Source organism: Hippoglossus stenolepis, chromosome 4, assembly GCF_022539355.2.
Source record: "Hippoglossus stenolepis isolate QCI-W04-F060 chromosome 4, HSTE1.2, whole genome shotgun sequence".
In the NCBI taxonomy this organism is placed as follows: Eukaryota; Metazoa; Chordata; class Actinopteri; order Pleuronectiformes; family Pleuronectidae; genus Hippoglossus; species Hippoglossus stenolepis.
In genome coordinates this window covers 22,183,219-22,196,944 of record NC_061486.1, presented here as the reverse complement: position 1 = coordinate 22,196,944, position 13,726 = coordinate 22,183,219, and the positions used below count along the sequence as shown (strand labels likewise).

Sequence of the window (13,726 nt, the reverse complement as noted above, 5' to 3'; positions counted from 1 at the left end):
CTTTAGAGTACAGCCTTGCCATTTACCCTTTCACACAAACATTCATACAGTGCAGCAATGAGCAGCACTTTCTCCATCGCTCACCACTCACACACTGCCGGCACAGCCGTTAGGGGCAATTTGGGCGTCAGGACACTTTCTGCAAGTGGAATGGAGGAGACAGGGATCGAACCGCCCGTCTTCTGAGCCACAGCCGCCCTGCCTGTACAGCCAAACTGGTTAGATGGCTAAAAACTTGCAATGGCTGTTGTGAAATGAATTGAAAGCTGAATCTTTGCACAGACATTCAGTCACTTCCTCTTTATAGGCAGCTGCTCTGCTCAGTCCCCCCCCCCGTGTTTATGCATTTGCATGTGTTGTCGTTGGACATTTATAGGTAGAACATGAACCAAAAAAAACAGGGACAAGTCAGGGACCCACTTTTCGTTTAGTTTCTCCACAGCACCTCTAGTGGTCAACTACATCACACGGTAAATACCATTGCGTCTGTCTTTTCTCAGGCTTGGTCATGGAAGGAAACCGTGCTGGAGTCTGGAACATCCGGCCGCTACACAGTGGAAACGGTCACCACAGAAGAAGGAGTGATCTCCACGCTGACCATGAGCAACATTGTCCCGGCTGACTTCCAGACCATCTACAACTGCACGGCGTGGAACAGCTTTGGCTCTGACACCGAGATCATACGCCTTAAGGAACAAGGTGGGAGCCAAGGTTCGACAGGTTCCACCTTCCTCTTCTTCAGATCACGTGACAGTGGTTTTTCAGACCGTGACAGATGGCCGACGGCCACAGAGCTCCGGTGTTTGCTCACCTGTGTCTCTAATATATTGTCCGCTTGTGTCAGTGTGTTTGTGGGTGAATGCACTTTTGTGTATGTAATTAGGGGGGGCTAGGATTTGATTACTAATTAGTAATTCATGAATTTTAACACGAAACATCAACATGAATGAACAACAAATGTTCAATTAAGGCTGGGCAATAGAATTATATCAATAATTAGCGCAATAATATTTTTTTATCAATTGCAATGTAACAAAAGTTCAATACATATTGATATATAGCTTATGCATTGTGCAAGCTCTGTAATATAGCTCAGAATTGCTCAGACCTCAGATTTGTGAAATATGTTGCTAAGTGTTTGTCATTCTCTGCTCATAAAGAAGAGTTTAAAACCACAACCTTTACGCAGGAGCAAAAATCAGTCTTCAAACTTAAAATAAGTAATAATGTGATATTAACAGTGATAATACAATTGATATTGACTGATTTAAAAAAAAAATTTATCTTTTTTTTCCACTTTGATTTATATGCAGGTTCAAAAAATGCATTTTACCAATTGAGACTTGCTGCATGTTCACACTTAGCTACAGTGCATGGCCTACATTCTGAAGCGTTTGATGTACAGTTAAATGTGATGAGGTCGCACGATAAATTGCTTATAAATTAGTTTTTGGGATGAAATGCGGCTCCCTGGTAAATTGAACTGCTGACCACAGACACACTGCTGTCTGAACTCTGAAGTACGCTGGGTCCTGCTGAGTCCTTTACATTCAAGAGAAACGTAACACGTGTATTTTGCTTAAAAAATGAATACTTCTTATCTGTTGACCTTTTCCCTCCTACCGTCGGGAAAGGCTGTTTTTCTATCCACTTATCGCAAATGATAAATTATAAGCTGCTTATGTGAAAGTGACATTGATCAATGGAGACATTAAATAGGCTTTAATGGCGTAGGAAGAGTACTTCGTTGTTTTGCATTTGTTAAAAATGCGAGAAGGTCATAAATGTGGGCTGGTAACCCAGGTCCTCATTAAACCAGACTTTAATGAGGACTTTTAATGTTGCAGCAGCTTATAGATGTGTGCGCCTGCAGCTTTAATCTCGTCCAGGTCGCAGACACACACCGTAACATCCGTTGCAGAAACACACAAACATGATTACGCTTAAACGGATGCACACACTCTTGCACTCCACTCGATGAAAATAAAAGCCCTCAGTGAAACGCTGCGGTTTGCCCAAATGAGTGTAAATTAAAAGTTATTAGACAGTAGGATAATGAGACGATATTAGTGGGAAAATGTTTATCCGGCGCTGGCAACAAAAGGTTTGGTAATTAGTTTTCGTTAAATTGAATTTCCAGTTATTCCAGTCGTTCGGGCGCAGCGTACAGAACATTTCTTTTTTTCGTGTGGCACTGTGCCTGTTTATGTTTTTATTACATGAGCTTGTGCCTGAGGGTTAATGTGAAATGAACTTACAGGGATAAAGAATCGCATGTCTTCCTTCACTTCCCTTTCTGTTGGAGAGACAGAAAAGCGGGACGGACGAGGTGCATGTGGCAGTGTGAACGAGAAAGGTGGCCTCTGCATTGGGCTTTGCACTCTTGTCGTGCACCCTGTATTAAACTTAATGTGTATTTGAGATGTTTGTGGTATGTTATTATAGGAGAACGTGTCTCTTTGTTGTTCCCTACAGAATCCCTCCCGGTGGCGGTGATCATCGGCATTGCCGTGGGAGCGTTCGTGGCCCTTATTGTCCTCATGGGCACCATCGGAGCGTTCTGTTGCACCCGCTCCCAGAGAAGTACGTTTCCTCTGCCCCGTCACACCCACTCCAGCATGTATGCCAAAGTACTGTATGGTCCCTAAGCACACCAAAACATGTCCATCCACTCGGCTGTAGATATTGTTTTTACTAAACACAAATTGGAAAAGATCGGCTTATAAAGTTAAGTAACCTTGGATGTGTGCATCAGCTTTAAAAAAAGATATGGGGGCAAATATAAAAAAAAAAATAGACACTGACAGCTGCTGCGAGAAATTCCTGTCACAAGATAAATTGCTGGAACATAATGTCAAACTTAACACAAGATAAAACGCCTTGTTGAGATGGACATCTTTTTGTGGAACAGAGATTGTGATAAGGGTTCATTTCATGCAATCTCAGTCTGGCTGCATTCGCTTCTGAGGCTATTTACAACCTGCACCATGTTCACTCACCCACCTATGTTCCAAGTGACTCTGGTTAGAGACAGTCCCCTGTCTCTTGCCAAGAATCAAACTGTGCTACTGGTCCCCTCAGCATGTCTATTGTCTGTATACTACAGAGGAAGCGCACCTGGTTATGCCCTCACTGCCCGTCTCCATCTGTGCTCACCAGAGAGAACTTGCAAGCAAAATTAAGACAGAAAGTAAGACTTTGTTATATGACAGTATCATCAGCATTGTCCCAAACAGAATGAGCCACCGTTCGGAAAGGCTGTGTGGAGATTGCATATGTATGCGGGAAAGATAATCTTGTGTTGGCAGGAGACAAATGATTAATAATGCTTTGTATTGTTTTTTCGGAGGGAAGTGGGGGAGCTCTTTGCAAAAAAAAACAAACTGGGATCTTTGCTAAATTCTATAAATGCTGGAAACTGCCCTGGGGGGGAATTATAATGTCAACAAATACAGGACGGTGTTTATCCAGCTTATTGAGTTATGTGTGTCGTCTGTTTGTGCCAGATCTGAAAGGAGTCGTCTCGGCGAAGAATGACATCCGTGTGGAGATCGTGCACAAGGACCACAACGCGGCGCGAGAGAATGAAGAGCACACGTCCATGAAACAACTGATGGTGAGTGTGAGTGTCACAGCATACTACTTTCCACTTCTTGTCCCTGTTCGGAGAAATAAAATATGAGCTTCTTTGATGCCTCCGCTGTAGCTGGAGGCGGCATGTCTTCATGCTGCATGTATGTGAGCGTAATACCTCAGGAGTGCATTGGAAGGAATTTCATCAAATTTGGTCCATGCGTTTACTTAAGGATAGACTGATCAGATTTTGGTGGTGAGAGGTCAATGTGACATCACAAAACGTGCACAAATTATGACAAAATACACTTAAGACACTTATTTAAAGTTCTTCCAAGTCACCACATATATTATACAAGTTTTGGCAGCCATGGATGTAAACTGCAACTTGAACGGCTGGCGGAGGCATCGAACAGCGAGGCGGCAATTCCAGTTTGATATATTTTGCATTTGCTTCTTAAGCTGACAGTAATATAATGAATGCACTTTATTATTTGCTTTCGCCGTTCAATGTGGAATACATTATCTCATGACTAATGGAAGAAGAAGAAAGGCTTGTTGATTGTATATGCGCTGCAGTCAAAGCACAGGGGCTATATTTATCAATATGATGCCAGTCGTTGTACGAGCAGAACAGACCACAATACATTGTAACTATGGAGATCCTGATGAATACCGAGTAATCCTACAGTGGGTGTACCTCTGTCTTTGGAGCCGCACCAGTGTTTTAGCATTTGTGCAGTTTGCTCCGGGGGCCGAGCTATTTGTAGTTTGAGGTTTTGGATTACATCTTCTTTCAAAAACACTTAATGCAGTCAATACTAGATGTAAGCGCAGGGAAATGATCTTAGCTGCCTCGCAAATCTACATTTTGTAAAGATAAATAAAAGATATTTATGGATGCATTATTAATGTTCCCTGCCAGCCTCAAATAAAGGTTAAACATGATCTGAGTGATATTAAAAAATAGGAACCAATCATGAAAATGAAATTCTTCAGTCTGAAAGTGTGTGTTTTTTTTAATTCAAAGTGGGGGAGAAGCTACACAGACTCTCAGTACACTCTGTTTGATTTCTATGCAGGTGGAGCGAGGAGAATTCCAGCAGGAGTCTGTTCTGAAGCAGCTGGAGGTATTGCAAGAGGAGGAGAAGGAGTATCAGCACATTAAGGTATGATTCATGAAACAACGACAACATGAAGGCGTGAGCGCGGGAGAGCAAAAGATGGTGCGAGAGGGAGAAAGGGAGAAAGGGAGAAAGGGAGCCTTTGGGGCAGAGGTTGGTCTTCAACTCTGGGACCAAAATAGCAGGGGGGAAAAAAACATTAATCCCTCTCCTGCTACACTTCTTCTAAGGAGAAGTCCACAGGCGAAATGACTCCTGTTAGAGGTCTGATTTTATTAATTAGTCTCCCATCAAGAGTGGTTCAAGAAATCAGAGGCTGGTTGGGCCCCTGAAGCTCGAATGTAAGTTATTACTTGTACCATATAGATGGAGAGTGGGCTTTTTTAAAGAGCGTGTAGGACTGGGAGAAGTGCTGGGGATTTATCAGATGTGCTGATTCAGCTCTTTCAGCAGCATTTCTAACCGCTCACAATTTGGAATAAACTCACCTTTTGAAAATCGTTTTTTTTCCCCAACACATTCCCAAAAGGAGCAGAAAAGGGTTATGTGACACATCAGAGCCATTGGGACCTGCATACAAGCCGTTATCCAGTCTATTACACACATGTTTGACTTCAATGAGGGAATATGTGACTTTCTGTATTTCTTAAAGCAGTTTCATCATGATACAATATAACCTTTATTTTTAACGATACAATATTTTCGATATCACAAAATCTGCCACACTATGTTTCGATTCAAGACAACTCAGTGGCCTGTGATGGTTATGAAACAATATTATATGCTCATTTTTGGGTAACCCTAACCCTTCTTTTTAATAAAAATATACTTCATTTATACCCTCTGTAAATGTAAGCATAAAGTGTCAAACATAACGAAAAGAATGAACTGGTCAGCAGCAGTAGAACGGCACATCCAAATAGAACATGCACATCTACAATGCTTTAATGCTTCATCACCAAGTTTCATCTGTGTGCTGCTCAGTGGTTTAGTTTTCACGTCCTATGAAGCAAAACTGAAAACTTTTAGTGCATTGAGTATTATTTTTAGTTCAAATGCAGTTGTAGTCCTGAGACATTCCAGTTGTTAGAACAGAGCAAATGCAAACTAATCCCTCAGATCAGCCTGTTTTCAACTCTCTGTTAAACCAGACGAGCCCCGAAACAGTGATCTAATCTGTCAGGTTCCATGAGGCATATGGACCCAGGATGCAGAGTTTAAACAAAAGGTGTCCTTTTAATTGGAAAATGTCTTCAACAGAAAAATAACAAACGCAGGAATCTCAAAAGTCAAAACTGAAAAAACACCGAGCACACGGGGGAAAACACCAGAAGTTTACAGAGACCAGAAGAAGCAGGGGACGCGAGCACAGGAGATGAAGCATAAGGACAGGAGATCACGGCAGGCAGTAAGACAGACATTAAGACAAGCACAGGAGATCACAACAAATATTACAACGACGAAACGACAAGGACAAGGGGAAGCACAGAGACTTATATACACACACAGGGAAGACAGGGGCAATTGAACACAGGTGGAACACATGAGGACTGGTGCAGACAATCACAAAGACAGGAAGTGAAGAAAGAAAAAAACACACTAGGAGCAGGGCCTACAAAATAAAACAGGAAACAGAACACGGAGTGGGGAAACCAGAGACACAGAAACAACAACGCATACAGACATAAACACAAGGACATACATGAAACACAAGGAGGTACTAATGAACTGAAAACACTCTTCAAAAAGAGGCGGAAACTAAACACTCAAGACAAAACCATGACATTATCATTGTGCAGCCAAGTGGACATCAGCATGTCAGGCAGACTGCAGAGTGTGAGTCACAGCGCAATTTCGAATTACAACAAGACGTTTTAAAACTTGTGGTGGCAGGTAGCAAGAGACAATAATGATATATTTAGAAAGATGATAAATGAGTCTGACCCAGGGTCCTCCACCAGTGTCCGATGGATGGCGTCTACTCTGCGGTGTGCGTCTACATCCTGTGTTATCAATACTCCTGCAATAGTCATGCTGCTGGAGTTCTGCAGACTGGTTCTGTACATATAAAAAAGACTAAAACGCTGCTGTGGTCAGATCCATCCAATTGTGTCTTATCCAGTGAAGCCGATGTCCAATGAACGCAATAAAAACTGACTTCAGTGCTGTTTATAGCCGTCCGCCCATTTACATAGCCATGAATGGATCGGCTGGTGCAGACGAGGCACTTTGCTTCCAGTTCTCAGATGAAAGCATTTTACCGCTTGCAACTGCAATAAATGATCCTTGTGTGATTTGGCAGGTTGCAGACAGTCTTCTATCAAGGCCCCTCGCTCACTTCCTGTTCGTCTAACTTCCAGTAATGTTGTTAAGTCGTCTGCTTCTCCTCTGTGTGTGCTGCTGTCCCACCAGTGAAGTAACTTTGTTAATTAAATTACTAATTGGCAATTTTCTCATTTTAAACCGTCGATAAGAGGTAAAATCGGCCTTTACACACAGTTACTAAATACATAAATTGCATTTAAAGTCAAAAAGGTCACCTGAAATCTTAAAAAAAATACATTAAAACACCCTCTGTGCAACAATTTCCTCACATTGCACACTCATGCAAGAGAAAAACTCAATATTTCTATGTAAGTTGTTGCTCAAGTCCTTCAAATACATGGGGAAAAGTGTTTTCCATCATCCCTCTGTGCTATTCATGTAAATGCACAGGTAAATCAAACAGAGGATTATCTCAGCAGGTGTTTATTCCACCTCTGACCCGCTTTCGTGTCGCCAAGACTGTAGATGAATTCTCACTCCGCAATTCATATTTAATTTATGATATACAGCTAATATCACAATTCTGGTCCGATATGTGCAAGGTGGCGTACTGTAGGTGGGTGTCAGTTCAGACTCTGCAGCAGGCTGGAGCTTATCAGTGACACAGAAACAAATTCTGTCCCCGTTCATTTGTCCTCTTGTCTGAATTGAGTGTTGGCGTTGGCTCCCTGCAGTGTGCCTCTGTTGTGTTTGCCTGCTCGAACCAGCACCCCTGCCTCCCTCGGGCTGAATTTATTTTTTTTTTGATCCCAGCTAATGAAAGCGTGCTTGAGGCGAGAGCAGAGGGGGGACGGCAAAACACATAAAGGCCAGACGCAAACAACCTCCCTTTCTGTCTGATAATGACAAGCATAACGAGGATCCTCTCAGGTTCTCGCTCTCATTTCCTCATTATGAGGATTCTTCTGCTCGCCGTGCTTGACATTCACATCCATTCACAGGGGGAAATTGAAAAAAAAGAACAGATACACAAACACACGCCTGCCCTATCTGGACCCTTAGCAACAGCGTGGTGCCTGCAGACTAACACACAAGTGACACAGTCGTAGCCTCAGAGGCCATTTCAGTGCATACATGAAATTACTGACACTATGATCCATTGAGGTCCAATTAAAGCTGGTATGTGAGTAAACTTTGCAGTGACATGTAGGATGCCAAATCATGAATCATTGCGGCCCACTTAATTAGCAGGGAAAATGATTTTTAGGCTAGTATGGGGGCTGACTAAAGCCTAGCACTAAGCTCTGCTGCTGTTTTTTAGTCTTTCTCATGATGCACACAGCAGCCTGTTTCCTTATTTATTCCCCAATTTGAAGGGTAATTACAGCTAGTTTGACCTTGGCTGTGGTGAGCTTCGAGGAGAATACATGAGAATGCATATGACATAAAGGGATAGTTTCTTTTCTTTCGACTCTACTTTGTTATTACACATAATTACAATGATATAAATAGGTGTTACAATAAAGAGTTTGACGGAGACAGAGATTTCTGAAATTATTATAATAGTCTTTCTTTCTTGTGTTTTGTACAGGACCCAACAAACGGCTACTACAGCGTTAATACCTTCAAGGAGCACCACACGCCTACCATGGCAGGGAATCAGTCCACAGAAGTTAGGAACCCCACCAACACAGGTACCCTGGGCAAGCAGCGAGTACCGACTGGCATGTCCTTCACCAACATCTATTCCACCCTGGGAGCAGGTCCCAACCGCCTGTACGACTACAGCCAGCGCTTTGTGCTGGGCATGGGCAGCAGCTCCATCGAGCTCTGCGAGCGGGAGTTCCAGCGCGGCTCGCTCAGCGACTCCAGCTCCTTCATCGACACACAGTGTGACAGCAGCGTCAGCAGCTACAGTAAGCCGGACGGCTATGTGCAGTTCGACAAAGACAGCAAGGCATCAGCCTCCTCCTCCTCCCACTATTCCCAGTCATCCTCGCAGAACTCTGACCTCACGCGGCCCCTGCAGAAGCGCATGCAGACCCATGTCTGACCACCAGGGAGGGAGGGTGTTTCACCAGGCTGTAACAAGAAGTCTGGATTGTAAAACTGTGAAACAATTAGCTCCCAGGGGCTGCTAAAGTAACTGTGTTACTGTGTGTTTCCTCTGGACGCCTGCAGACGACGGGACTGGCTTTAACCCGCCGGGTGACTTGTCTAGACTTCTCAATGTCCCACAAAAGTGGATCAAGAGCCTTATTTTTTTCATGCTTAACTCATCAACCACCTTCATTTTTTAAACACAAAATCAGAATTGTGCCACAAAGAGGTTATTTGCCAACACACAGGCTCGGAGTCTATATATTCAATACTTTCAATGCTTTCACAGTGGGATTGTTGAATATGAATATGAGGCTTCTGTGTGACAATCAGTCCCATGGCAAAGACAGTGTTTGCCTTTTGAAGAAGAACAGAGTTTGTTGTTACGAGAGTTGAAGCTCTCAGCACGACCGGCACGATAATGAGTGCGAGCCAATGTCCTGCTGCTCTCCTGCAGTTTGAAGCACAAAAACGAATGTGCACTTGGTTTTAGTTCAAAAACGATAACTCTTCCCTCACCCCCACCTTCCCTTCCAACTCTGTATGCTAAGCTGGGCTCGTTGAAACTCGTCTCCTGTGTAGGTGGAAGAAAACTTTCTCCATGTGCCCACAGACGTCTCGAGCGACGAGAAAGATCGGCGGTTTTTTTTCTCTCCGCAGCTGTATCTGGGCCACAGAGCCGAGGAGATAAAGCGGGGCCGAGATCTCATTTTAAATCACTGAGTCATTATTTTACTTTGGCACTCTGTGATTAAAAGAATATCAGTGTACATATTTGACTGCAATTTCTTTTTTGGCATCTAATTTCTGACTGATTGCCCTCATTGAGGACTCTAAATGAGACACGAGCGCCTCTTCTCCCCCCATATCTTCTTTGCCTTGAGGGTCTGTTTGAACTGTGTCAATACAAACTTTGACAAAGTGAGATAGACGTACAGCATCGGCTCCTCTGTCGACGGGGAGTTGATGCGAACCGCGACAAATCCAGCTCCGAGGCACCAGCTTCTCGCGCTAACGCCGCAGATCAGCGGCCATACACTTGGGAATTAACTGTTAAATGAAATGTGGACATTATATTTGAGCCGAGCTCCTTATTGTGTTGTTATCCCATTGCTGTCGTCAATAACATTGTTGACACTGGAGCCGCTGACTGTATGCCTACCAGCGACCCTGCTGGTCATCGAGGGAAATCACATATATGGGGAAGGTGTTTCATTTTCTGCTGTCTGCTGTTCATCTTGGGCTACTGTGGAGAGAAATGCTGACATATTCCAAGTGCATCAGTTTATTTTGTTGTCTTCGACACTGTATGTGACATGTGAAGTGTATTATTTGATCATGGAGGCTGTATTGGTTTTAGTCTAGATTAGAGACAGACTAGTGACTAATCATGCAGAAACACAAACTCATACTTTACGTAAAATTTCAAAGCGATTCTTACGTCAATTGTGCAATTGTTTCGTTTTTTTTGCAGAAGTGTGCATAGTGCAGACACTGTCAAGTATTCCGTCTTTATTTTAGCCTGGATGCTACCAAACATCACATTGTTTCCAATAAAATTCAGGCCTCTAAACCAGACAGAAACCTAATACAATTTGCCATCAGAAGACACTGGTGTCTTCTTAAGCTCCCTTAAAGCATACGTTGACTGATAAGGGCAAACCCTTTTACAGCAACCATTACATTTCTGTCACAGCCACAGTTGCGCCTCACATGACTTTTGATTTCAGCCACCAAAAGCCTCATATGTCTGAGGTTCACACACACACACACACACACAAAAACACAAACACACTTTATAGAATCAGCCGGGGTATCATTTAATCAGGCCTTTGAAGTTCCTGGAAAAGATCTGCAAAAAGCTGGAAAACAGTGGCTCGCGGTGGCAATGTCACTTTTGTTTTCTTAAACCAAACCAAAACAGAACACAAAGCATAATATGATATATATGATCTAATTAGGTCGTTTTTTTCAGTATGCTCCATGGTGCCACAGTCAGTTGGGATAAAGCGAGCCTGAAACTATGAAATCTGACTCCCGACCTGAGAAAAACCAAGCCAAGCATTTCTAACAAACGCAAGTTGTTGTTGTAAGCACTTTACATACGATTAGATTCAAGGCATTTGAATGGGGTTTTCCACTTGAGTGGCAGTGGTTTGGACTCTAATTTTACAAATGGATTGGCGCCCATTGTACAGCTTAAGACAAAAAGCTCTGTTTCAATGCTGATAAATCCAGCTTGGCACTTAGCAGACTGTATATAAATCTCCAATGCTGTCTCTCTCTGTATATAATTTTTTTTCTCCTGGCTTTTCTTTCCTGCCCAGTCAGACTTTCCCTACATCGGGAGCTAACAAATCCACGTGGCTTCAAAACTGTACAGGCTGACAATCATTTTCTTTTTCCGTTGCCTCTTGCTTGTTTCTCTCAAATTACATGAAAAGCTTGTGCGAAGAGTTTCTCGCCTTACCCAGATCTCACAGGGGAAAACTCACACTCTGCACACAGAGCACACAGGAGGCTATAGGATGAGAAGCGGGAGCTTAGCTGGGACAGCTTTGAAGTGAGATGCAGTAAGAGGTTATTATACCTTCAGCCCTTCTGAGAGATGCCCAGATGCCCAGAAATATATTACATTTGGCACCATGATGTCTGTCAAGTATGCTTGAGCCGGTTTTTTTTTTTCATTTATTTTCCTCAGGATTTATGAGTGCAGGACCAAATTCTTACCTTGATATCGGCAGGAGTCAATTACAGTCTATCTACTGCTACAGTGACACAATTTTAATTTTTATTATTATTTGCATATATTATCCATCATTTTACATCCACAGCATCCAAAGTCAAAATGCCCCCATTCAAAACTTCCAGCACAAGACACACATTCAACAATAAAACAAGCAAATTTGCCTCCAGTCGAAAGGTTTCAGATTTCCTTATCTGTTGCCGCTCCCACACTGGTCCAAACATAATGCATTTTCCCAGTCCAGAGAATCTGCACTCTGCACAGCAAACATAAATATTTGATCAGCCCCAGCCTTCTGTCCCGACCCCCCTCCCGCACAGCAGCGGCCACAGTGGGTGTGAGAGCTCCATAGGATGCGAGTGCCATGTCCGTCTTTGGGAATCGAAGCCCACGTGGGGACGGAAATCTGCCCCGCTCACCTGTGGACGCTCGCCCTGGCCGGGGCTGGCGGTGCCTGTTTGTCCGGCCAACAGGCAGATGCCAGGGCAGAACAGATGAATAAACACAACGATTACAAAAGGGGTTGCTGCCCTTTCCTGATAAAACAAGAGCTACGCTTTCCAGAGCAGAGGATGCAGGTCTCTCGTCCAGTGACTTTAAAGGTAACGTGGTGAGGCACAGAGGTTATGAGCAGTGTCAGGTATAGGATAGGTGTTTGTAATGGAGTCTCTGCCCAGTGGAAGAACAAAAAACTTGCCTCGTCTAAATAAACTGGAAGAAAAGCTGAACATTAGTTCTGTCAACACCTCACCTACGTGTGCATATGGTAATTTACAAAAGTCTCCCTGATTGTGTGAAGGGTGTTACTGTCCATGATAGAAGAGAAGAGAGTGAAGGTGCCATTTGAAACTCCCGATCGATCATAATAACCCTTCTTTCTTTACTGGGTAAATGCTTTCTATGACTCTGTTTCTCTCTTTCTCTCTCACTTCTGTTCTTTTCTACCAATCAACCTTGTTAGTACTTTAATGACATACTAATGTAAGGGCTGGACTGGGTAGTATTTGCAAACGTCCCCCAGAGTTTGCTTTAGCCTGAAGGGCACACCGGGGACGCTGTGTGGTTTGGTTTCGCTGCGTCCAGTGCACAATAAAGCCACAGAGAAACTGAAAAAATCATTTGAAAGTCAAATGAGTTTGCTTCTGTGATTGGTTGAATCGTTCTGTATAATGCAAAACAGTTTGCAAATACTACAGGACCCAGGTCAATACAAAAGTACTGAACTGACATGGTCATTTGAAGAGTTTGTATAAATAATGAACCATAAACATGCAGTTAGAGTGATGAAAAGACAACATGTAAATTCTAAACGGTGAACTGCTATTTTCAGGCGGTGGCCCCTCTGTATCTAAGAAAAAAAAATCTGAAAAAAGGTTGTATTTTAACTGTTCTGGTCTGTGAATCTATGATGCTTTTGCTCTGTATATTTGGAGAATAAAAATGATGTTTGAGTTTGAGTCCCTTTTGCTCTTTTGTCTGAGAAAGAATGACTGTGAGCAGAATGAGCGATTACCATGTCTGTGGCCATATTCACCATTCGCAATCAGTTTTGGACAGTGGTTTCTGTAAGTACAACTTTGGGGGAAATTATAAAAACAGCTCCTACTCTTAACATTGCTATTCTTTTTCGATGTAGTTGGCTGTTTAAGCTTGTGCGAAAATCCACTGCTAAAAGGTCCCTATATCATATTGGATGTAGCAGATGAGGGAGATATTTAGAGGATGCTAAATCAAATATTCTAGAATTAACAAAAACAACACAATCCTAATTACATCACCAGCCTGTAGAACAGAGGCCATCACTCAGTCCCGTCCTGATCAGCTCATATTCAGTAGCTCAGTTAGCCGATTAGCTACTAGACTATTCTATGCCTGGCTCAAGTGTACTTGTACAGTATTTGCTAAGAGTGCGCAGACT

At 43.0% G+C, this 13,726-nt stretch overlaps 1 protein-coding gene across 8 annotated transcripts in view; it reads left to right on the top strand.

The window, feature by feature from the left end:
- The window catches only part of kirrel3b (kirre like nephrin family adhesion molecule 3b), a 164,076-nt gene extending 150,811 nt beyond the window's left edge, over nucleotides 1–13,265 (top strand). Inside the window, exons 11-16 of one of the 8 annotated variants that reach the window (XM_035155564.2) lie at nucleotides 501–699; nucleotides 2,476–2,583; nucleotides 3,107–3,190; nucleotides 3,507–3,616; nucleotides 4,656–4,742; nucleotides 8,554–13,265. In XM_035155564.2, coding sequence (XP_035011455.1) covers nucleotides 501–699; nucleotides 2,476–2,583; nucleotides 3,107–3,190; nucleotides 3,507–3,616; nucleotides 4,656–4,742; nucleotides 8,554–9,015 — 1,050 coding nt within the window. In that variant the 3' untranslated portion in view covers nucleotides 9,016–13,265. Of the gene's footprint in view, nucleotides 1–500; nucleotides 712–2,475; nucleotides 2,584–3,106; nucleotides 3,191–3,506; nucleotides 3,623–4,655; nucleotides 4,743–8,553 lie in introns of all 8 variants that reach the window. The other 7 variants (XM_035155563.2, XM_047339715.1, XM_035155561.2 and 4 more) reach the window with 7 other exon arrangements.
- The last annotated feature ends 461 nt before the right edge of the window (nucleotides 13,266–13,726 follow it).